Here is a 26,861-nt window from a genome sequence, read left to right as displayed (position 1 = left end):
ATTTGGTGGGCGGGGTTTAACATGCAACCTGCCGTTTAGCTCCGCCCCCAAATTCACGTGTAGCTCCGCCCACCCATATTGGACTATGAAGTACAGGCAGCAGCAACTCCATTCTGTGTTACATACAGAGACTGCCTGTCTCTGCCATAATGAACACAACTGAATTAGCTAACCTGATAACTCGGAGAACAGAAGAAATGAAAGCAGCTCCTCTATCTGAGTGCAGGAAGGTCACATGGTGTAGACACAGGAATAGCTAGAAACACAGGCTCGTTCCCTTGCACTTAGGCCCTCCTCCCTCCCCCTGAGAGCAGGCAGATACATCACTTGACTTTTGAGCAGATAAGTCAAGGGCTGTGTCAACAATGAATTGAATAAAGTAAGATAGTGGACAAACAAGGCAGTTTTGCTGAAGCAGTGTATTTAGGAAAAGTCTTACATACACATTAACAAGCAGTATAGATAGGATCCTTGTGATGGGACAACCCCTTTAATATTTGGAGGACAAATTGTTGTTCATAATAGTACCATTTATTATTCAGCACAATATACTAGGAAACTGGAAAAAAAAATTTTTTGAATGAGGTGGAACTGGAGGATGCATTTGTGCAACTTACTAAAAGGCTCCATTTATATAGCTTTCACTGTGCCACCAAAATGACATGTCACGTGTATTCCTTATTTTGGTACGATTTCTGGGAACTTTTATAGTTTTATTTACAATTTTACCTCTTAAAAATAGTCGAAAACATTGCCAAAATATTTTTTTTTTTTCTTAGAGTCATGATACTGCATAGGGCATCATTTTTTTTGTAGGGCCATAAGTCCTTTTTAGTTATACCATTTTGGGTAATATCTATTACTTTGATTGCCATCAAAGGTGAAACCGTAAAAAAAAAAAAAAAAAAAAAAAAAAAAAAAAAAAAGCAGAACAGAACTTCTGAATCCCTGCTACAGCGTCCACTGTATGGGAAAAATATTTTTAGAAGTCTGTAAACTGGATGTTTTCAGACATAGGGATATCTAACATGTTATATATTCCACAGTCATTGTTTACTTTTCAATGTATTATAAGGAATTTAGAATTCTTCTGAAATTCATAATAATATATTTTTTTATATATTTATTTTAACTTTTATACTGTATTAGGCTTCAGACCCACTGAGGAGTCTCGAACCCCAGAGGGTCTGATCACTAATGCGATGCATTGCAAAATACCGGCACAGATTGCATAGAGCAATCTGTAATAGAAGTATATGCCAGACAAGCATAGAAACCTTCAATAGACTCCCAGCTGTCAAGGCAACGGATCGTGGAACCCAAATCTTGTTCATGCAGCTTTGACCAAGGCGTGGGGGGCCTTAATACCTGTAATCTTTGCGAGCACTGATCACACTCATTAGCTCCCTGTCTTTGTTGTCTTACGCCCGATTCTGCGTTCGGGAAATCTGCTTGGGGAACCCCTGAACGGAAACCTATACGCATAAAAAAGCGGTTACCTAAGGAAACCCCCAATAGACTATAATATGGTCCGTGTGTATTCTGCACAAAAATTGCGGAGAGAAAAGTGCTGCTTGCAGGACCATTCTCTCTGCATGTTTCGTGTGAAAACCAAGCAGAAACCACATGGACTTGTCTATGGGGTTAAGGGGTTTCCTTATGTAATTGCTTTTTTATGTGTAAAGGTTTAGGGTCTAAAACACTGATTTGAACCGGGCCTAATACAGCAAAGACCTGGTGGCTATAGCAGTGTACCAAAATCCGCCATAATGGTGCACTGGGTGTCAAGAAGGGATTAACACAAAAAAATACACTGAGAAATAAATGCCCAGAGGACACTATGAGTGGCATTTGTAGGGAGCGAATATAAATTGATTTCCCAAAGTGTGAACAGTGATTGCAAACATGGATGTACTTGCTTTTCTTTTTCTATAACCTATTAAGTGGAATTCGTCTCCAGCAAGTGAGAGGAAAGGTCAAAAAGTACAGACAAAAGTCTCTTTTAAGATGATATGCAAATATGTCAAGTCATCATGGATAAAGATGTTTAGTCATTGTGAGTGCAGGCATTATTGAGAATGATAATGTCAGACATCAAAAGAAGATTTGTTAGTAAAGTTACACTGGGTTCACAACAGCGTTCGGCACTCTGTATTAGGTTTCCGTCTTCTGCCGGCAGAAGACGGAAACCTGTCATGCCGAGTCTGGCCGTGAGCGTTTTGAGCTATCCATAGTGAAAACTTTTTTTTTTTTTAAACTGGACACAGAGTACTGCATGTCCGACTCTGTGTCTGGTTAAAAAAAAAAAAAAACGGTTTCGCCGCGGAGAGCATAAAACGCTCACCGGCGCTCACTGCCGGACACTTTTAAAACCCATTCAAATGAATGGGTTTGAAAAATGACTGCAGGTTTCCTTCTCCTGCCCTGTTTTGTTCAGGAAACGAAAACCTGCAGAACGGAGTCCCGGGAACAGATGTGAACGAGCCCTTAAAGGGACTGTCTGGGAACACAAAGATCCATACTGGTACCATTACAAACTCTGGAGCTTTGTATACTCTACAGGAGGTGCCTGGAACTGCATATAACTTTTGGCTACATGCAGAATATGGCTTGGAAAGGTCATCAGTATCAATTATCTTCTGATCCTGGACAAGCCCTTTATATCACTATATATGCAGAATATGTGCACAAACTTTTTCCCCCATAAATTAATGTTATTAAAACTGTTTATAATTCTTACAGTAACAAGATTTTCTCTTACCGAGTCATCCCTGGATTCAAACTGGCAACAAATCCTGCAATAGATCTTTTTCCAGCTAATGTGTCATGATAACAGTCAATTCCAACAATCATCATTTCTTTCAGCTAAACAAAAATAAAATAAAACAATTACCAATTAAATGTGGGTAACTAAATTAAAAGAGCACCACACATTATTAAATTAAAATATACAAATAATTAATAGCACAATGGCAGCCACACAGTATAATATGCTCCCCAGTTACCCCCTAATATAATTTTCTGCAGTGGTCCCACAAAGTATAATATAGTCCACAGTGGCCTCTATGCAATGTATATGACCTCCACAATGGCTTTACATAGTATAATATATTCCATACAGTCCCCCACTATTATAATGCTCCAGAGTGGACCGACAGAGTATAATATGCTACCAAGAAGCCCAACACAATATAGTATGCTCCTCAGCGGCCTCACACAGTATAAAAGGCTATCCACATCTCTCCCCCCCCCCAACCCCCCCCCCCCCCCCAATTCTGCCTCCCATTGTTCACTGGGAGTTCACTGGGAGGGAGGCAGAAATTGCAGGAGGACACAGAAGAAAAATCTGCGTCCTGCTCGGTCTTGCTGCAAATTCCCAGCTCAGAAGTACCTGCTAATTAGGCCAGTATATATAGGCCTAATCAGCAGAGGAAAACCGCAACCGAATATGAATGAAATGTGTAAATGAAAAATTATTAAAACGTCAATTTATACCCAAAGTTTTTAATTTCACAAGGGGTTAAAAGTGAATAACCACTCCAGTTTGTTAAACAATTGCTCCTGAACACGGCAATACTCCATATGTAATCATAATCTGCTGTATGGATACATGAAATGGGAAGGGCACTTTTTGGGAGTAGATATTGCTGGAACAGTTTTTCAAGTGCCATGTTCCATTCATTCACAGAGGCGCTAAAATACCAGCACAATGGAAACTTTCAAAAAGTGACCCCATTTTGGAAAGTACACCCCTCAAAGAACATATCAAGAGGTGTAACGAGCGTTTTCACTCCAAAGCTGTTTCACAGATTTTATTAACATTGGGACGTGAAAATTAAAAAAAAAAAATAAAAATCACCTTTTTCCCCCCAATAAACAGTCAATCAAGCTTTAAATTTTTCATTGTCGCAAGAGGATAAAGGCAGAAAAAAACTCACCAAAGAGTTTTACACAATTTCTCCTGGAAAATCCCTTATCTGTTTGTAAACTGTTGTATGGATACAGGGTGGGGCTAAGAATGGAAAGAGCGCTATTGTAAGGGAATTGCTAAAACAGCAATTCCCAGAACTGTTAAACCCTGGGAGGGGCACAAGAGACAGTGAGCCCTAAGCTGAAGCCCCCCGCTTTCCCTTCCTATTGCGAGACCCTATCCTAGGTAATAGGCGACAACCACGAGGACAGTCCCTCCCTGAATACGTGAAACACAAAACGCAGACAAGACGAACAACAACAACGGAGGGTCAGCTAGCCAGGGTTCGGTAACAGGAGAGCGATGCAGTGCCAAATCGGAGTCAAGAGAATAGTCAATGAGAAAAGCCAAAGGTCAAGTATAATAGTATAAGCAAAACAGGGACAGCAAGAGCAGGTATGCACACGGCAATAACAAACACTGGTGTGAATGGGAACCAAGGCTAAATAGGGAGGAAGAACCCGCCCATGGAGTTGACAGAAAGGCAGCTGTCAATCACAGGGCAAGGCCAGATTAACCACTTAATGGACAGAGGCAACCTTGGCAGAAGACGGGTGTGGTGCAAATCCAATTAAGGACTAGAGCCGTGTTCACACAGTGCAACTAAAAACTTTAAGCAGATTATCAAACTGCACACGCCTCCTGCGCCGCAGCACACGAGCAGAGGATGGCGCAGAGGCCCGAACAGGCAGAGATGTTACAGCTATTTGGTTTTTGGAGGGCAGATATTGCTGGAATAGTTTTCAGGTGCCATGTCGCAATTGCAGACCCCCTAAAGTACCAATACAATGGAAACACCCATTTTAGAAAATACACCCCTCAAGGAATTTCTCAAGGGGTATTATCATTTTGAGCCCAAGAGCTCTTTCCAAAGATTAATGCAAAAAAAGTGAAAATTAAAGTTTTTATAAACATATGCCATTCCCAGTGCCCAATATGCTGTGCCCACTTTGTTTAATCAAAGTGGGCTCTTCTGGGTAAAATAAAGTTGTATATGTGGGAGTCAACTGCTGTTTGGGTACACAGCAGGACTCAGATGGGAAGCAGCACTGTGTTTTTTAGCTTTAGGAGTATAAAGGGACTTTTGGAGTATAGAAATAGAGGGACTTTCTGGACTCCATGTTGTTTTTGGAGATCCCTGGAGTTGCCAGTAAATGGGTATTCCCCAAGAAGTTACCCTACCCCACCCCATTTTGTAGAGACAATTTTAGGGTCTCTGCAAACATGACATGGGATCCAATAAAACCATCTAAATCTGAGCTCCAAAAGCACATAGCGCTCCTTAACATCTGCATCTTGCTGTGTGCCCAAAGTGCAGTTTAAGCCCACATGTATAACACTGGTGTACCCAGGCCAACATACATGCCAACAATGCCATATGTGGGTATAAAATGCTGTTTAGACAGATAGGCACAGAAAAAAGAGGAGCACAATTTGTTTTTATTTTTTTTGCCAATTTTTTTTGTTAACCCCCACCCCTATATATTTTATTTAAGTAGACACCTGCAGCATTGGCAGAATGCCACTTGGTACTGTATGTGAATAAGCACATTCATGCAATTTTGATTTAAATTGAATGTTTTAATAAAAAAATGCAAATAAATGTATACTAGTTGCTAAAAGTGGAAACCAAACAAAAATTATATGCATCAAACCTCCTAAAAATAAGAGTTCAACATGTGCAGAGTTCATTCAGATCACTAAGACCTACAACTGCATGCATGTGTCTTCAGAAAATCACCAGAACTGGAAGGAGCAAAAATCTGCTTTAAAGTTGGAAATGTTAAAAGTCTCATCCTATAAAATGTAGGGAATACACACTGTGGACAGCAAGTGAACCGCTAAACCCTATATATTTTTGAAAGCAGACAACCTGAAGATTATATATGTCTCAATAGGTTATCAAAAGCCACATCCACCTTCATGCAGCTTTGTGACAAACACAAATAATTAAAAAAAAGAAAAAAGCACTAAAATGAATATTTGCACCTAAAACTTAATCTTTCAATTCAATCTTAAATTCACACACAAAATACATTTAAAATAATAGCTCAAGGTGTAGAATATATATATGTAAAATATATATACACTCACCGGCCACTTTATTAGGTACACCTGTCCAACTGCTCGTTAACACTTAATTTCTAATCAGCCAATCACATGGCGGCAACTCAGTGCATTTAGGCATGTAGACATGGTCAAGACAATCTCCTGCAGTTCAAACCGAGCATTAGTATGGGGAAGAAAGGTGATTTGAGTGCCTTTGAACGTGGCATGGTTGTTGGTGCCAGAAGGGCTGGTCTGAGTATTTCAGAAACTGCTGATCTACTGGGATTTTCACGCACAACCATCTCTAGGGTTTACAGAGAATGGTCCGAAAAAGAAAAAACATCCAGTGAGCGGCAGTTCTGTGGGCGGAAATGCGTTGTTGATGCCAGAGGAGAATGGCCAGACTGGTTCGAGCTGATAGAAAGGCAACAGTGACTCAAATAGCCACCCGTTACAACCAAGGTAGCCAGAAGAGCATCTCTGAACGTACAGTACGTCAAACTTTGAGGCAGATGGGCTACAGCAGCAGAAGACCACACCGGGTGCCACTCCTTTCAGCTAAGAACAGGAAACTGAGGCTACAATTTGCACAAGCTCATCGAAATTGGACAATTGAAGATTGGAAAAACGTTGCCTGGTCTGATGAGTCTCGATTTCTGCTGCGACATTCGGATGGTAGGGTCAGAATTTGGCGTCAACAACATGAAAGCATGGATCCATCCTGCCTTGTATCAACGGTTCAGGCTGGTGGTGGTGGTGTGGGGAATATTTTCTTGGCACTCTTTGGGCCCCTTGGTACCAATTGAGCATCGTTGCAACGCCAAAGCCTACCTGAGTATTGTTGCTGACCATGTCCATCCCTTTATGACCACAATGTACCCAACATCTGATGGCTACTTTCAGCAGGATAATGCGCCATGTCATAAAGCTGGAATCATCTCAGACTGGTTTCTTGAACATGACAATGAGTTCACTGTACTCCAATGGCCTCCACAGTCACCAGATCTCAATCCAATAGAGCATCTTTGGGATGTGGTGGAACGGGAGATTCGCATCATGGATGTGCAGCCGACAAATCTGCGGCAACTGTGTGATGCCATCATGTCAATATGGACCAAAATCTCTGAGGAATGCTTCCAGCACCTTGTTGAATCTATGCCACGAAGAATTGAGGCAGTTCTGAAGGCAAAAGGGGGTCCAACCCGTTACTAGCATGGTGTACCTAATAAAGTGGCCGGTGAGTGTGTGTATATGTATGTATGTGTATATATATATATATATATATATATATATATATATATATATATATATATATATATACACACACACACATATATATATACTACATGTACCGCAAACATCAACTACAATGAGCTCGGACTCTCAAAAACACTAATACAGAAGACTAGCAGGATTTTGCTGCTATTCAGTAATATGTTAATAATCTATACTGCAACCGAGCAAACTGTGACACCAAAATCTAACTTTTTTGAGATTGAACAGCATACTGTATATAAAAACAACTTAGTATTTGATATATACAACCATCTTCATGCAACTTTACAGAAACAGAGATTACCAGCAAAGATTGCACAAACATTAAAATTTGCCACTAAAGTGCATGCTCTGAAATGTAAACTTTATTCATGACTTTGTTCATGTGTTGTGTAAATGATTGGTGCAAATCTTTTGGTGCTGCATCCTGAAACAATGGTAAACATCTGGGTGAGAGCACCAATGAACCTTCTGGTTATTTTTACATGTGTAAAAAATACACGTGTAAAAAAAAGACTCCCACTGACTTCAATGATATTTTACACGTGTATTTTGATGTGTATTTTTTACACGTGAAAAAAAAATGTCATTGAAGTCAACAGGAGTCTTATTTTTATACGTGTATTTTGCCAAAATACACGCGCGTTTACTCCATGTGAACGGGCCCTAACACCTACTCTGCATGTTTAAAGAGTAACACAACGATGGAATGAAGGAAACCTTGCTGACTGCGCCATATTATTAAGAAGGTTCAAATCGGCAAAATAAAATTTCAATTTCAACATATTTTCATAGAAAACTGGTATAATATACCGTATAAACTCGAGTATAAGCCGACCCGAATATAAGCCAACCCCCCTAATTTTACCACAAAAAACTGGGAAAACTTATTGACTCGAGTATAAGCCTAGGGGGGAAATCCAGCAGCTACTGGAAAATTTCAAAAATTAAAATGGTCGTAGTTTTTGGGTGCAGTAGATGCTGGGAAAGGGGAGGGGGTGTTTTGGTTGTCTGTCTGCCCCTTCCCTGAGCCTGAGGACTGTTTTTTTTTCCCCCACTTGGAATTCAGCCTGGCTGAATATAGGGTATCTGCAGTGCTCCTATTAACCCCTTCCTGATGGAACAGGAGCACTGCAGATAACCTATATTCAGTAGACAGGGCACTGTCACACACAGGGATACCTAATGTGTTTGTGTTTCACAGTCATTTTCTACTTTTGTATGTATTCTAGGGAAAGGAGGGATTAAGAATATTTTTTTTTTTTTTTTTAAAAAAAAAATTTATTTTGCACTATTTTATGGGAGATTCTATACATTGACATTGTGGCTGGTCATAAACCCCCCTCATCCTCCTAAAAAAAAAAAAAAAAAAAAAAAATTTTTTTTTTTTTTTTGCTGACTCGAGTATAAGCCGAGGGGGGCTTTTTCAGCACAAAAACTGGGCTGAAAAATTCGGCTTATACTCGAGTATATACGGTAGATCCTCAAAACTTCCAAATTATCTGCTCCCCTTCACACTGTACATGATAAAACTGTTGCAATCACAACTACGGAGTAGTGAATAGGAATTTAGCAGCTATTACACTTGGCAATGAGCTCAATGAGAGATGCAAAATCCATATGCGGTGAGCAACTTCTAGTGGCAGCTACAAGAAAACACTTCAAACTATATAAAAATAGGAGAAGCAGTTCAGTGCTCACACCACGTTCTATAGCATTCGCAGGACCAGCACTCTGCACGTTGTCACATGATGCCTCTGTACACCACTGTTTTAAAATATGTTCACAAAGCGCTTGCCCTACTGTTATGAAGTATACACCAATATCACAGTGGCATACATCCCTATAGACCAGAAGGTTGAAAAAGTATCAGCGAATGGTATAGGAAAAAGCAGCAATGTTCCTACGAACCTCACCTTTATCAGGTGAATGAGATCTATGGATAAATCTGACGTGTGCAGGAAGCCTTCTTTAGGCATATTTAACTGGCTCAAAAGTACAGAGCTGAGTCTGAAATGCATTTTGCTATACTGTATTTCACATTTCAGCAGTAATTTAAATTTTAAGGCAAACAATTGCATTTGAATTGTATGTTGCTTCTATGGACATCAATAGCAAAAGTTAGAGTCGGTTCACATTAGCGCATATATTCCGTCCAGTTAGAGTCCGCATAGAGACTCCCCCGGACGGAATACAATCACATTTGCAAGCGATGTGCTGTAAAAGCACATGGACTCCATAGACTATAATGGGCTCCGTGTGCTTGCTGCACACTGCCCACACAAATCATTTTTTAGCATGTAAGGCTGGTCTTAAACGGCCGTAATGTAAGTCCGCAAATGGTCCGCAATTGAGGGTTTTCAATTGCGGACCATTTGTGGACACATTATATTCAATGCGGCCTCTTACACTACCGGATATTTTATGTGTGGTGTGGCCGGGCCGCAACCGTGGTCCACAATTTATAGAACATGTCCGTAATGGCCGTGAATTGCGGCACTGCACAGACTCACCCATAGAACTCTATGGGTAAGTGCGGCAGGACATGGACGTCTGTGGAGTCTATGTTGCCGATCAGCAACTAGTGTTGCTAATCAGCAACCTGTGGACTGTACATTCAATACAGTCGTGTAAGACCAGCCTAATACAAAAGTTTAATACATCAAAATACTCTTTATTAGAGATGAGCGAGCAGTAAAATGTTCGATATTCGAATGAATATCGAACCCCATTATAGTCTATGGGAGAAAATGCTTTGCTACAGGGGATCCCACCATTCGATACAGGAGAGTCACCAAGTCCACTATCACACCCCAGGAAATGATGCCAACACCCTGGAATGCAACTGGGACAGCAGGGGAAGCATGTCTGGGGGCATCAAGTACCTTTATTATGTCGGGATCCCTGTCAGCTTGCGATATGCCGGAGCTGACTTTTTCCCATAGGAATGCATTGACCAGCGTTGATTGGCCAATGTACAGCATTCGGCCAATCAACGCTGGTTCTGCCTGAGGAGGCGGAGTCTAAAATCGGCCCACAGGAGTTTCCATTCTGGTCCGGTTTTAGACTCTGCCTCCTCCGGCAGAACCAGCGTTGATTGGCCGAATGCTGTACACTGGCCAATCAACGCTGGTCAATGCATTCCTATGGGAAAAAGTCAGCTCCGGCATATCGCAAGCTGACAGCGATCCCGACGAGATGGAGCCCCAAAGAGCTGGGTAAGTAACATTCCCCCCTAAATAAAAGTAATCCCTAGCTAACACAGCCTGTAGATCTGTCCCTGTCGCAGTCACATAGTTCAGTCCCAAATTAGTTGAATGTTAAATCCACCATTCGTCTAAATTGGAGGTCACCTGAATTAGCCAGCCAATTACTTTTTCTGCTTTTTTTTTTCACTGCCTCCGTTGTCATAGTTCCTGTCCCACCTCCCCTGCACCGTTATTGGTGCAAAAAAACGCGCCAGGGAAGGTGGGAGGGGATACGAATTTTTACTGCGTTTGCGGCCTTGTATTCGATTGGAATCGAATATCCCGAACGGACTGATATTCGATCGAATCTGTATTCTATCGAACGGTGTTCGCTCATCTCTACTCTTGATAAATTGCTCTGCAAACGCACTGACTGAGAATCGAACCAAAAAAAAAACCCATAAAACTGGATACAGTAACAGAATTGCAAGTCTGGGAGTGTTTGTACAGCACTGACCATAATATACCAAGTTTAACCCTTAAGTACTATCATGGTATCTATCATAGAGCACTATCATACACATATCACACCAGCGCCCAATCTCTGTTTTTCGGTTTTCATCTTCTGCCGACAGGAGATGGAAACCAGGCAATCAGTGTCTGCCGGTGAGTGTATTCTGCTCTCCGCAGAAAAACAGTTTTGGTTTTTTTTAAACCGGAGACAGAGTCCTGCACGTCCTACTTTGTGTCTGGTTAAAAAAAAAAGTTTTGTCGCAGAAAGCAGAAGACGCTCACCGGTGGACACTTTGCAAACCCATTCAAATGAATGGGTTTGAAAACTGCCTGCCGATTTCAACCCCGTCCAGTTTCTCAGGCAGGAAACGGAAACCTGTAAAACAGAGACCGGGCACAGGTGTGAACCCACCCTCAGATAGACACCATGATAGCAAATGTTTAAAAATAATATTCAATAAAACACATGTTAAAAAGCAATGTCAGAAATGAAGTTTATCTTTTTCAATCCCCCGCCACAAGAATTAACCCTTTGGCAAAACATGATGTACTATTACGTTGTGTGCGCCTGCTACTTGGCGCAAATGGATATAATGGTACATCCTGTAAAGGCCATCGGAATACTATACCTTTCATGTCCTCGGGCACATGCAGTTTTTATATACTGCTAGAAAGCAGACAGTATGCTGATTTCAGCGCATTATTGGCTTTCCCGATATGTGCCCCGAGTGAAGAGCTATCGGTGCCGTTACCGATAGCTCTTAACTGTCAGAAGGGTGTTCCCTGACAGTCTAACTGGGAACGTCCCTCCTGACAGAATTGTGTGTAGTGCTATACTGTGAGGGGGAGTTCCCTACCGCCCAGCGATGACACTGAGAGGTTATGAAGGCCCCTCCCCCTCCTAGGGAACACCCCTTCACTTTATAGCACTACACACAATAGTGTCAGGAGGGGCATTCCCAGTTAGACTGTCAGGTACACCCTATTGACGGAGAAGAGCCATTGGTGTCGCACTAATAGCTCTTCACCCTGGGCACATAATTGGAAAGCTGAATTCAGCATACTGTCAGCTTTCTAGCAGAATATAAATCCGCATGTGCCCGAAGACATGAAAGGTCCTCTTTAAGCATCTGGCACTGGATGGGGGTTTTAGCAATAAATGATGGCGGCTCCCTTGGGTTGGATGCTATGGCCAAATACAACAGCGGCTTCCAAGGTATTGCTCAGTAATACTGCCCCCATCAGCACTTCCTGCGGTGAAATTGAGGGGTGCGGTTGTCTATTTTCTGTAGCCTGGAATCTATCTAGTGACCCCAGGTTGCTAGGAGCCCCACATACCTGGTTGATCCAGCCTCAGATGCAAGAAGTCAGTGTATGCGTTTGCATAAGCTGACTCCCTCTATTCACTGCAATGTATGCGTGGATATACGTATTTTGCAGTGTACAGTATTGAACACTAAACCAGCGATCAGAGCATCGCTAGCTCAGGTCTCCTAGTGGGACATAATAAAAATCAAATTAATTTTAAAAAATATTATTAAAGAGTGCCTTTCATGGTCCGGGGCACAGGCAGTTCTATATATTGCTGGAAAGCCGACAGTGTGCTGAATTCAGCACGCTGTCGGCTTTCCCGATCTGTGCCCCAGGTAAAGAGCTTTCGGTCCCGGTATCATAGCTCTTTACAGTCAGAAGGGCGTTCCTGACAGTCAGTCAGGTACGTCCTTTTTCAAAGCAGCGCCTATTGCGCTGTAGAGTGTGAGCGGGGAGGAACGCCCCCTCCCTCGGCTCACAGTGCTCGTCCATAGACAAGTATTATCAGGAGGGAAGGGGGCGATAGGCGCTGCTTTGAAGAAGGACGTACCTGACAGACTATCAGGAACACCCTTCTGACTGTAAAGAGCTACGGTACCGGGACCGATAGCTCTTTACCCGGGGCACACATCGGGAAAGCCGACAGTGCGCTGAATTCAGCGCACTGTCGATTTTCCAGAAGTATATAGAACTGCCTGTGCCCCGGACCATGAAAGGTCCTCTTTAATGAAAATGTGTGAAAAAAAATTTTTTTAACAAATAAATCCCAAAATATGCCCATATATATATATATATACACACACACACACACACTGTATATCGCAAAATCAGGGCCGCAAAATAACGCGGCGTATGCGAGACTAACCCCCATTGAAATCAATGGGAGCGTATACGGCGCTCAAAATCTCACACGGCATATACGTGCCAGGTCACGCGGTACGTTACTCCGTGTGAATGAACCCTGACATTGTAATGCATTGCTTTAGTGATCAGACCCCCTGGGGTTAAAGACCCCCTAGGGGGTCTAATAAATGCAAAAAAAAAAAAAAAAAATTCAAAAACTTAAAAAATAAAATCACCCTCCCTTTCCATAGAACACATATAAAAGTACTGAAATACTGTGAAACACATAAAAAAAAACATAAAAAAAGTTATGGAGTTTGGAGTGGGGGGAGGAGGCAAAAACAAAAATCAAAAAATGTTGTCAGTGGGAAGGGTTTAAAGCACTGCGTTTTTCTATGTGGGGCCTCAACCTCAAGGTTACATGGTGAAAGCTAATACAGTTGCAGCAGTGATATACTTATGCAAGTACTCTATTTGGTCCAGTACAAAAGTTTACATTAGAGGCATTTAAGAGTGTTTTTCCCTTAAAATAAATACAAACTGCAGGTTTTATTCTACCCCTAATACAGAATGGCGATACTTACTGGGATTTCTACACTCCAAAGTTCTCCACCCATTTTACAATTCATCTGTAAAGCAATCTTCATTGTAACTGAAACAATAGTTTGTGGTTTACTCAAAGTTTTTGCAAGAACACACTGACTTGGGACAGGGCATTCAGTGCATAAATATTTCTTGATGGCATCATATCGATCCTTTCTGTTTGTGGATAATATGCAAACAACCTGTTGAATGAATGAGTGAATGAATGAATGAACAACAACAACAACAAAAAAATCCTCAAATAAAATATATAATGTGATCCTTGAAAAGCACAGAGGAAATATTAAAAATAAAAAGTTCTTGAGCAAAATATTAACCTCATAGGGTATGATACAACTGACACTTGCCTGTAAGACCCGCAACTGGAGCTCAGCTCTTGTGGGTGTTAACCCCTAACATGTTGTGCTCAGACATAAAACAGCGGAATTACCAGAGGGAGGAGTGGATTTGTGGTTGGGGGGTTACCTCTGCAAACTTTTTGTGAAAGACACTGTGGGAAAAGCTGCCATGCATTGCCACCACAGTTCTTCCTGCATCACTTTTTTGTTGCAGCCTGCTACATTTTCAACCTTAGGGTGCATTCACATGATGTCTTTTGGCTCGTAATTTGGCACGTAGACGCAAAATCCGGGCCGCAAAATAGCGTCTACGTGCCAAATTACGAGCCAAAAGACATCGTGTGAATGCACCCATAGGTTGAAAATACACAGTGCTTTTTGCTGAAGAACTGTGTGCTGTTTTCAATGGCATTACCGAGTAGTACATATTACTATGCATATTCATTGTACACTAACGGTCAGCAAAAAAAAAAAAAGCTATTTAAACCCAGTCTAATATAAACTTAATCATATTTAAATTTGTAGGCAATTAAAAATATAAGTAATTAAAAATTAGCTTTTGAAGAATTTTTTCTAACCATCTTAGTAGACTTTTATTTCTGATAGGTAAGGCCTCGTTCATATCTGCGTCGGTAATCCGTTCGGGGGAGTCCGCATGTGGACCCCTTGAACGGAATATCAAACGCAGATGGCAAGCACACAGACCCCATAGACTATAATGGGGTCTGTGTGCTCTCTGCGCACTGCTCGCACGGAACATGCGGACAGAAAAGTGGATCGTGATCTACTTTCATGTTATCTAGGAGAACGACAAGGCATTCAATTAGCAGACGGGCAGGAGACAAAAAGATCCAGATTGCTCGAACAGGAAAGGAAGAATTTGCTTAAAGAGGACCTTTCATGAGTTGGGGCACATGCGGTTTTACCGCTGGAAAGCACTGTGCACTGAATTCAACCACTGTCTTCTTTCACGATCTGTGCCCCAGGTGAAGTGCCATCGGTGCCGGTACCGTAGCTCTTAACAGTCAGAAGGGCGTTTCTGACAGTCAGGAATGTCCTTCTGCACAGCAGCACCTATAGCGCTGTACTGTGAGACCGGGGAGGAACGCCTGCCTCCCCTCCTGATAGTGCTAGTCAATGGACGAGATGGCCACCCGGAAGGAAACTGTCCATAACAGAAAGCTTCTGTTAATATTAACTGTGGAAATGTGAAATAGACTTATAAAAGGTAGGCAAAAATTAAAAGCAAGGCAGAAAAGAAGTGGCAAACAAAATTGTTTTTCCTGCATTTATTTGCAGCATTTTTCAGCTGTATTTCATGACGTGTGGCCTTAGCCTATCATGTCATGCCTGTTCCTAGGAAACGGCCTCAGTCTCATATATGGAGAACTGAAGCAGCAAGTAAAAGAACACACAAGATAATGACATTTTGGGGACTTATACTATATAATATACTGATATACACTAAGAAAAGTAGGTCTATATCCCAATAATGGAATACAATGGATGGCGTCACATAAAACCACTTTCCAATGTTAACTCACCATTTGTGTATCAGATCGAACCTTTTGCTGTAGAACTTTTGCATATGCATCTGTGCTATCATCTACCTCAATCCTATATAAATATAAAAAAAGACATTCTAAAAAAAACTTACCACAGTACAAAGAAAAAGTTGAAGGGGTTTGCCCATCACCTTGTTTCAGCAGCTTTGCTGCTGTCTCCTCTTCTCACTTCCTGTATCCCCCCCCCCCCCACACTCCCTCCAAGCTTGCTGAACAGGACACTATGAAGTATCACCATACTTATTATAATTACTAGAAATCTAATATAAATGCAGATCAGATAATATGGAAGAGGAAAAGGGGACCAAAGGTCCGTTGAGGGAGAACCGCGCACACTGGTATGTTTAAGAAGATGGTAAACCAGGGTCCAATCACATAGGGTTTATTGGGTAGTTAAAAATACAGCATATAGCACGACGCGTTTCGGGCCTTACACTGGCCCTTTCTCAAGTGCAAAAAACGAGAGCAGGTGCCTGAACTCGGAACCACTAAGACTCCCAGCTGCTCTGGGAAGGTGATTTATTGCACTTGATAAAGGGCCTAAGTGCCTGAAACGCGTCGTGCCTTAATAAACATATCGTTATCCAATTGGGTGAGCGCTTCTCCTTGCCAAACCTTCTGAAGATTTTGGTCCCAGTCTGTTGGAACCATAAAAATAAGGAAGACAAAACAATTAGTAGAAAACAATTGAGCTGCATGCATGCAAACAAAACTCATAACTCAAGAATACCAAACACTACAAACAGATATCATAGCAGCATGCATGGAATGAAATCAACACGTTGCCTAAAGGGATTCTACCACTAAATCGGAATTTTTTCTGCTTTAGACTATTCATCTCTTAGGCTATTCGTCTCTTACCTTTAGATGCAGTCTCCGCTGCACAGTTCCTTAGAAATACCGTTTTTTACCGGAATGCTAATGAGTTCTCTTGCAGCAATAGGGGTGGGCCCAAGCGCTCAATCGGCGATGGGGGCGTCCCCACTGCTGCCAGAGAACTCTCTCCAGCGACGCCTCCATCTTCTGCTGCATCCTCCCCTTCTCTCCTCGTCTTCTGTCTGCGTCAACTCCGACGCCTGCGCAGTCGGCTCTGCCAGTGAGACACTAGTAGAACCGACTGCACATGCCGTCCGGTGGCCATTTTTTGTTCGGCGTAGACTTAGAGGAGCGTACTGTGCGTGCGCGCAACTGCGGCCTCGAAAAAATGGCCACCGACTGGCATGCTCTACTAGTGTCTTGCTGGCAGGGACGACTGCGCAGGCATCGGAGCTGACGCTGAAGGAAGACAACGAGAGAAGGGGAGGATGCAGCTGAAGATGGAGGCATCGCGGGAGAGAGTTCTCTGGAAGACGCCCCCATCGCCATTTGAGCACTGGGGCCCACCCCCATTGCTGCGAGAGAACTCATTAGCATACCGGTAAAAAAAACTGAATTTCTAAGGAATGGCGCAGCGGAGACCACGTCTAATGGTAAGAGGCGAATAGCCTTTCTAAAGGCTATTCCAACGTCTAAAGCAGAGAAAATACAGATTTAGTGGTAGAATTCCTTTAAAGAGGGACTAAGGACACAGACTTTTTACACATACAGAGCCAAAGGGATAGGCTAAAAGAAATTGAGCAGGTACAAACACTTTTTGAGCCAAGAATGACTACAAAAGTAATGGGTCAGGGAATAATAACACTCCTTGAGGAGAGGGCACCTTTGCAGGTGTATGAAGACTTACACAGCCATTTTCGCTCCACTAGGGGATTACGGGGAATATTCCTTTTGAAATGGATATGCTGGTTTGGCAATAACCCCGGCATCATGTTATTAGGCGTATTGAAAAAATCATGCATGATGTTAAGGGAGCTGTACTAAGAGGCAGAGTACAGAGGAACTGTTTTCCTAATTACATCCTGGGAAACAGACTTGCATATTCCCTACAAAAGTAATGTATAGGAAGAACGTGGAAGTATAAGTACTTCCTATATATTTCCCATTACTTTTGTAAGTCATTCTTGGCTCAAAAAGTATTTTACTCAATCCACTCCTGCTTGGCTTTGGCTCAAAAAAAATTGCAAGAAAATCTGTAACAAAAAAACAAAACAAAACCTGTGTTTCTGCAACCTATACTGCTAGTTTATGTGGATTTAAGACTTTTCCTAAATGCATTGCTTTATCAAAACTGCTTTGTTTGGCCACTATCTTAATTTATTCACTTCATTGTTGACACTCCGTTTCTATGGCCACTGGGCTTATTTGCTCATTTCCCAAGTGATGTAGCTGCCTGCTGTCAGTGGGGAGGGAGGGGCTGACAAGCAATGGAGCTCCTCAGATAGGGGAGGGGGGAGGTGAGAGCTCCAAGATTACTGAGCTGTCTATCTTCAGCTTTTCCACTTATCAGCCACTTTAATTGAATTTGGCTGATAAGGGCTGAGATGAGTCCGGCACCTCTGTATGTAATGCAAGCAGACTCAAATCCAGCTCTGCTACATCAGTTTCCACATCAGCTTTATACTGTGGTGTGTGCATTTGCAACCAATCCCTCATTACTGACTGCAAACACAGCAGATAGCAGAGCAAGTGAAACCCCGCCCACCAATGTGCCAAATCCAGGAAGTGAAGAGAGCACAGAGCCTGCAGGCTGAAGAACAAGAGTTATGGGAATACCCCTTTAAAGAGGTTATGTCACAGCTTGGGTGAAATGCACATCTGTCTCACCAGGGTTATTTTTCTGACTGTATTTACTTAGGTAATTGTGTCTTCCTATATTCGGCTAATATATATTTGTATACTGATTACTTTATTACTATTATATGGCCTTAGGTTTTCCCCATTTGCCTATACGTAATGTTACTGTAATATTACCTTGGGAGCCATGTGTGCTTTTTATATGGTTGTATCCCTCCTTTGTTTTTTATTCATGATATGCAGAAATAAACTTTGTTAAACTTTTTACTGTACACAGTGTGAGCTAATATCTAATGCTTATAACACATGTCACTTTGATTATAAATATATATTTTTACTGATAGTCCATTGCATGTATAATACATTAAAATCATACTGAATGGGAATATTTACATGACCTTTTTAATTTAATTTTTTTTTTTACAGATCCGTCAATAGACTCAAATGTATGAGAGATCCATGAAAACACAAAAAATGCAAAACCTTATCTGAATAGTGTTAACCCAGGGTAAAACAGTATAAAATGTTTTACACTCTGTGTGTCCCTACTCTCACACTGTTTTAAGACCTTTCGATACTAGCTACTTTTCTGTCCTAATATTGTTCACGAAAAAAAAACCCCCAAAGACAGCAAACAGACAGAACAAAGAGTTATTTAACATCTGTATTTTCTCATGAACCAAGCAACTGTGAGGAAAAAAGATTGTGGTATACTATATTCTTTACTCTACTTATCTCAGCCTTAACTTGGCCAGACAGCCATCTATCAGTCACTACTTTCACACCTTTTTTTTTTTTTTATTAAAGTAATGAAATGCAGAGAATGTTTCTTTCTGTATAAGATATTGCTAATTTAAGGTAATTTTTTTTCAGCATCCACAGCAGTCTCAAAAAAAAAAAAAAAAAAAAAAATTTTATCAGTGTTACAGCAATTATACCACTAGGAGGACACATGTTTAAAGGTACAGTGTAAAGCATCAAATTAGAATCACTTACATAACTGCCTTGTTCATTCTGATACCAAGTTGATGAGACAATTTGAACAGGTTCTGTGTAAGAGCATTGGCAGCGTCGTAACTTCTTCGACTGTAAATCAACAACCAGTTATCTAGATGCTTTACATGTATTAGACCAGATCCTTTAATTTCTCTGGACCAATCTGCAGACTGAGGATTGTAGTCCAACTAAAAATAAAAAGCACACATAAATACTCTGCTGCAGAGACTATCCAATTCGGTCATCATTATACAAAGCAGAATTATTTTGTCTTGTACGCCAGTTTTCTGAAAAACAAATTGCATCTACAAATTTTAACTTTCTGACTGTAATCTAATTAATAAACACATTTTGGCTTCCTTCTATGAAATCCTGCGGTTATTTTTCTTCTCTTTATCTCGCTTTTCTATTGAGACATGTACTCTGGTTCTCAATTTCCCATTGTGTACGACAGGGGTAGGCAATCTTGGGCACTCCACCTGTTGTAAAAATACAATTCCGACAATTGATTGTTTTTCCAGGTACAACGTTCATCGCAAGGGAAAAATATCTCCGTATCTCCGAGACTACTGGCCGCTGACTATAGAGTGGACCCGCCGGGGTCGGATCACATGAACGCTCTGAATGCATTTAAGAGCAGTTTTTACTGCTGAAAATATAGTTTAACCACTTCCGGACCGCCCATAGACTTTATACGTCTGGGAAGTGGTTGCCTAGTTCTGACAGGATGTACCGGTACGTCCAGTCAGAACACAGCTGCACGGAGATCATGCAGCTACTGAAGCTGGGAGCCGGCTGTAACTTCAGCCGAAGCTCCCAGAGAGATGGCAGGGAAGATTTATTACCTCCCCTGCCTTCTCGATCGCTGTGTATACAGCGCTCAATGAGTCACGGTCACGTGATCCGCTGGGAGCAGCTTCTTGCAAGAGCTGCTGGGTCCTACAGGACCCAAATCAGCTCTGTATATTGGAGGCTGTATTCCTCCTGCAACTGAGGCTAAATGTACAAGCCTCAGTTACAGGGGAAATCAGCCTCTGTAACTAAAAAAAAAGTGATCAGATGTCCCCAAAGGTGACCTTATGGGGACACACTCTGAAAAAAAATAAAAATATAATAAAAAAGTTAAAAAAAAACAAATGTAAATAAAATAATAATACAAATAATAATATGCTAATAAAATGCCGTTATTAAAGGTTATAGCCCCACCCCCGACAACACCATACAAAATAAAAATTACCGTAATGGGGAGGAAAAACTATTTTATAAAGTTTTTCAGTGACACTTAGTGTTATTAAAAGACATACTGATAGGGAATTTATATTGTGAGCCCTATATGGGACAGTGACTATCAATGTCTGTAAAGCGCTGCGGAATATGATATATAAGTAAGCATAATAAATAAATAATAAATTAAATTAAAAAAAATAAAATAAAAATTTGGAAACCAGACACAATTTCCCTCCTATTATGTTTATATTTTCCTGGATATAAAAAAAATTAAAACACATTTGAAAATAAAAACAACATAAAAATAAAGCCCTATGTGTCCCCGAAAAAAGATGCAAAATTAGTTGACTGAGACATACGGGAAAAATGTTACAGCCCTCAAAACCGCACATACAAAAAAAACATAAAATGTGTCTGGTCCTGGACCACAAATTGGCCCGGTACTGAAGTGGTTAAGCCCCTGATGAATCACAATAAGAAAGAAGAAACGCGTAGGGATATAGATTTTCTGTGTGACACTGCCTCACCTGTAGAGTTTGTGTATTGGACCGTATAGGTAGGCTGCTCTCCTCTGACATCTCCGTTGACATGGCATTAGGCCAGTACTCTCGGAGATAGGAGGTTAGGCAGCTGCCTCTTTTGCATTGAGGTCCTGCAGACTTTTACCTGATTTACATTGGATGGTAGCAGCACACACATATTTTATCAGGGATGTAGATAACAGTGACAGGGATTGATTATAGCTATAGTCTCCCTTTACATACCGATCTGACTACCTATATATGTTTGTTTCATTTGCAATTTTAACCCATTGAAGCAATGTTTTTTTTACTGGAATATAATAAAAGTGAAGTTTGGGAATTATCTAGGGGTTCCACCTGAGGGACTCTTTGTTCCTGTCTGAAAAAAAGTTTATGATGGAAGCCAGCATATTGGTGAAAACAATTTTTGTTTGGAACAGTGAATTTATTTATATTTACATGTACGGGAATGGATAGGGCCTTTTTTTTTTGTTGTTTTATTTGTTTGTTTTTGTTGGGCCAGGTGTACTTTTTAGTTACACCATTTTGGAGGATGTCTATCGCTCTGATCACTTTTTATTAAAATTTTTATTGGTGGAAAAACCGCAAAAGAACAGCTGTTTACCTTAAAAAAATGTAATTGCTGTTTTATTAGCCCCTAGTTTTATTGCACGTTCCATAAACCGCAATACAAATTTTGGTATGTTACTATTACGGCTGATCACATTTATTGCGTCATTCTGTGCACTGTAGCCTGTTATCTAGAAGCATAGTCTTAAAAGAGCTACTTGACTCACAGAGTATCGGAGTGTAGTAATAACAGGTATCTCTGTGTGTACCAGGATCCTACACCATCTCTATATACACTCACCGGCCACTTTATTAGGTACACCATGCTAGTAACGGGTTGGACCCCCTTTTGCCTTCAGAACTGCCTCAATTCTTCGTGGCATAGATTCAACAAGGTGCTGGAAGCATTCCTCAGAGATTTTGGTCCATATTGACATGATGGCATCACACAGTTGCCGCAGATTTGTCGGCTGCACATCCATGATGCGAATCTCCCGTTCCACCACATCCCAAAGATGCTCTATTGGATTGAGATCTGGTGACTGTGGAGGCCATTGGAGTACAGTGAACTCATTGTCATGTTCAAGAAACCAGTCTGAGATGATTCCAGCTTTATGACATGGCGCATTATCCTGCTGAAAGTAGCCATCAGATGTTGGGTACATTGTGGTCATAAAGGGATGGACATGGTCAGCAACAATACTCAGGTAGGCTTTGGCGTTGCAACGATGCTCAATTGGTACCAAGGGGCCCAAAGAGTGCCAAGAAAATATTCCCCACACCATGACACCACCACCACCAGCCTGAACCGTTGATACAAGGCAGGATGGATCCATGCTTTCATGTTGTTGACGCCAAATTCTGACCCTACCATCCGAATGTCGCAGCAGAAATCGAGACTCATCAGACCAGGCAACGTTTTTCCAATCTTCAATTGTCCAATTTCGATGAGCTTGTGCAAATTGTAGCCTCAGTTTCCTGTTCTTAGCTGAAAGGAGTGGCACCCGGTGTGGTCTTCTGCTGCTGTAGCCCATCTGCCTCAAAGTTGGACGTACTGTGCGTTCAGAGATGCTCTTCTGGCTACCTTGGTTGTAACGGGTGGCTATTTGAGTCACTGTTGCCTTTCTATCAGCTCGAACCAGTCTGGCCATTCTCCTCTGACCTCTGGCATCAACAACGCATTTCCGCCCACAGAACTGCCGCTCACTGGATGTTTTTCCTTTTTCGGACCATTCTCTGAAAACCCTAGAGATGGTTGTGCGTGAAAATCCCAGTAGATCAGCAGTTTCTGAAATACTCAGACCAGCCCTTCTGGCACCAACAACCATGCCACGTTCAAAGGCACTCAAATCACCTTTCTTCCCCATACTGATGCTCGGTTTGAACTGCAGGAGATTGTCTTGACCATGTCTACATGCCTAAATGCAATGAGTTGCCGCCATGTGATTGGCTGATTAGAAATTAAGTGTTAACGAGCAGTTGGACAGGTGTACCTAATAAAGTGGCCGGTGAGTGTAGATTAAGTAGCTTAGCTTGAAAATAGTGAAGGAAAAATATTTCTTAGATTACATATTATAAAGATTCTTATACTCACCTGTACTGGTCATTTATCAAACGCAGTTATAGAATTGGTATCACTGTACATTTTAAGGGCCAGGCCTATTAAGGCCTTAAGCCTTTAACAACTGGACCATAGTAAAAATACGTAAGCATTGACAGGTCCTTCTGCCCTATAGTAAAAATACGTTAGGGTAGGTTTTCACCTATCAGCGCCGACGTAGGAGCAGGTGTTAGCTGTATCTGACAGCTAACACCCTGCTCGATAAACCCCCATCGGAGCTGAGTATCAAAATCGGGGGGTTCTGGTATTTATAATATTCGACCTAGGGACTGGCCAGTGGAGAAAAAAAAGTATATAAAAAAAAACTCCTAAAAATTAATAAAAAGAACACAATGCATATTTGGTATTGTCGCATCCGTAACAATCTGTACAATAAAACGGAAACAATATTTAATGTAACCGTGAAGGTCGGGGGAGGGCAAACGGTAAAAATCCGTCGGAAGTAGTGATTTTTCGCCATCTCACCTTACAAAATATGCTATAAAAAGTGATCAAAAAGTCATATGTACCCCACAACAGTACCAATAAAAAGCACAGGTTGTCCCGCAAAAATAAGACCTCAACCAACACTGTCAACTGAAAAATAAAAATGTTACGCCTCTCCGAAGATGGTAATGCAAAAAACATTTATGTCCCCAAATGGGTTTTTGTTCTGCAGAATTAGTATCGCATAAAAAAATTATATAAATCAGGTATCGCCATATTCGTAGTGACCCGCAGAATAAAGGTGACATGTTACCTACACTGTACACTGCATGGCGAAAAATTAAAGAGTAAAACGCAATACCGGAATTGATTTTTTTTTTTTTTTTTAAATCCAGCAAACTTTTAAATGTACCGTATTTTTCGGACTATAAGACGCACTTTTTTTCCTCCCAACATGGGAGGAAAATGTGTGTGCGTCTTATAGTCCGAATGCAGCGTGTGCAGCGTCTGTGTCCTGTCTATGAGAATCAAAAGGAGAGCAGCACGGTGCCTGCCTGGTCTGCCCCTCCTTCCCTGTCTGTGTCGCGTCATTGCAGGAGCGAGATATGAGAGGCAGGGAAGTAGGGGCGGGCCAGACAGGTGAAGGAAGCGTGGTTTCAAGCTTGCCGAGAAAACCACGCCTCCTTCTTCCGTCTGGCCCGCCCCTCCTTCACTGCCTCTCAGATCTGGCTCCTGCAATGAAGCCACACAGACAGGGAAGGAGGGGCGGGCCAAACGGGAGGAGGAGGCGTGGTTTTCTCTGCAAGCTTGAAACCATGCCTCCTTCACCCGTCTGGCCCGCCCCTACTTCCCTGCCTGTGTGGCTTAATTGCAGGAGCAAGATCTGAGAGGCAGTGAAGGAGGGACGGGCCAGATGGGTGAAAGAGGCGTGTTTTCAAGTTTGCTTAGAAAACCACACCTCCTCCTCCCGTTTGGTCCGCCCCTCCTTCCCTGTCTGTGTGGCTTCATTGCAGGAGCCGCCCCTTTTTCTCTTCTTGCATAGCTTCACTGCAGGGTGTCTCTTTCCATCCATGGATGATATATATATATATATATATATATATATGTATATATGTTCAAATCACCCCCATATCCCTAGAATACATATAAAACAAAAACATTACTGTTGAAACACATACACATTTGGTATCCCTGTGTTCGAAAGCCCCCCGTTCTATTTACATTGGTGAAATATTATATTATTAGGTTATTAAATATTTTACCAATTTTTTTTGCTTAAAATTTTTTTTCCCTATTTTCCTCCTTTAAAACCTTAGTGCGTCTTATAGTCCGAAAAATACGGTATGTATAAATGCACCGTGGGCGCTCCCGTGCACCCCTCACATCATACTCTGTTCACACCCTTCTCTGTGGTTCTTCTATGCAAGTCCCTCCTCCTGCTTTCGATTCACAGCCTCTGTCTCTTCCCTGCTAGTGGTACAGGACCTGTGATGACGTCACTACTGCTCTGTGATTGGCTTGTCCCTGTGATGACATCACAAGAAGGTCCTTCTAAGTAGTGATTATGCAGAGCAGGGGCTGCAGCTCCCTGTGTCTGTCATAAATCTCCATGTGTACAGTAAATCTATGCTATGATCTATGCATAATCACTACTTAGAAGGACCTTGTAGTGACATCATCACAGAGGAAAGCCAATCACAGAGCAGTAGTGACGTCATCACAGGTCATGTACCACTAGCAGGGAAGAGACAGTTGTGAGGCTGTGAATCGAAAGCAGGAGGGACTTACATAGAAGAACCACAGAGAAGGGCGTGAACAGAGTATGACGTGAGGGGTGACGGGAATGCCAACGGTGCACGGACGGCTCATTTACATATACGTTTAAAAGGTATTTCATTAAAACGGGAGGGGGTCTTTTAACAAACGATTAGCAGGACTTTGATAGCCCTTTTAAAGGCTATTCAGGCATATGTTTATCTAAAATAGCGAAAATCCAGTGATAGAGCCCCATTAATAAAATGTATTCAATAAGTTGTAGGCACTCAAAAATGGTGTCATTATTAAAAGCATCACATCCCGCAAACAGCAAGCCCTTATATGGCCACATCACCAGAAAAATAAAGAAAATATAGCATCTAGTAATGTGAAGACAAAAACCCGCAAAATTACCAAATCATTAGAACACAACTGGCTGCGGGAGGAAATGTAAGTAGAAAGCTGTGTGAGTGGTTATCAGGGGAAACCCCAGATTTGGAGCTTATGAAGGAAAAGACAGCAAATCATAGGAGCTAATGTGAAAAAGTAGGGAATTTGGTGTTTACATATTTCCTCTTCACCATCCGCTGTACAATCACGCCTGGGATACTAATACTCACTACAACCCGATAAATTCTTTGAGGGGTGCAGTTTTCAAAATGAGGTCAATCCTTTGGGGAATCCACTTTTCTGGTACCTTACAGGCTCTAGAAACATGACATGGCGTTCAGATACCAAACATCCAAATCAGTACTCCAAAAGCAGCATCGCACTCCTTCCCTTTCGCGCCCAAACTACAGTTTATGCCACATGTATGACATTGGTGTACCCAGGATAACATACGTAATATCTTATGTGGGTATAAACTAATAGTGGAGCACAGCCAGACACAGAAGGGAAGGGTTATTTGGTTTTTGGAGCATAGACAGTTTAGCTTTTGAATGCCATGACACTTTTTCAGAGCTTAAACACCAGTAAAGTGGAGTCCCTTGATATATGACCTTATTTTGGAAACTAAACCCCTGAAGGATTTATTCAGGGGTACAGAAACCATTTTTAACCTCCAAGTTTTGCTATAACTTACTGTATATACTTGAGTATAAGCTGACCAGAATATAAGCCGAGGCCCCTAATTTTACCACAAAAAACTGAGAAAACTTATTGACTTGAGTATAAGCCTAGGGGGGGAAATGCAGCAGCTATGGGAAAATTTCAAAAATTAAAATGGTCAGAGTTTTTGGGTGCAGTAGTTGCTGGGTGTTGGGAAAGGGGAGGGGGTGTTTTGGTTGTCTGCCTGCCCCTTTCCCTGAGGACTGTCCCCCCCTACCCCTTGGAATTCAGCCTGGCTGAATATAGGGCATCTGCAGTGCTCCAATTAACCCCTTCCCAACGGAACAGGGGCACTGCAGATACCCTA

At 41.7% G+C, this 26,861-nt stretch overlaps 1 protein-coding gene across 1 annotated transcript in view; it reads right to left on the bottom strand.

Moving 5' to 3' along the window:
* PIWIL1 (piwi like RNA-mediated gene silencing 1) overlaps positions 1 to 26,861 on the bottom strand; it is a 137,972-nt gene that overhangs the window by 31,799 nt on the left and 79,312 nt on the right. Inside the window, exons 12-15 of the mRNA XM_075274921.1 lie at positions 19,325 to 19,512; positions 15,635 to 15,707; positions 13,734 to 13,934; positions 2,762 to 2,865 (exon numbers count right to left, since the gene is read on the bottom strand). Coding sequence (XP_075131022.1) covers positions 2,762 to 2,865; positions 13,734 to 13,934; positions 15,635 to 15,707; positions 19,325 to 19,512 — 566 coding nt within the window. The remainder of the gene's footprint in view (positions 1 to 2,761; positions 2,866 to 13,733; positions 13,935 to 15,634; positions 15,708 to 19,324; positions 19,513 to 26,861) is intronic.

The sequence above is a fragment of the Leptodactylus fuscus genome, chromosome 1, assembly GCF_031893055.1.
Source record: "Leptodactylus fuscus isolate aLepFus1 chromosome 1, aLepFus1.hap2, whole genome shotgun sequence".
In the NCBI taxonomy this organism is placed as follows: domain Eukaryota; kingdom Metazoa; phylum Chordata; class Amphibia; order Anura; family Leptodactylidae; genus Leptodactylus; species Leptodactylus fuscus.
This window is presented reverse-complemented; position numbering and strand designations above follow the sequence as displayed.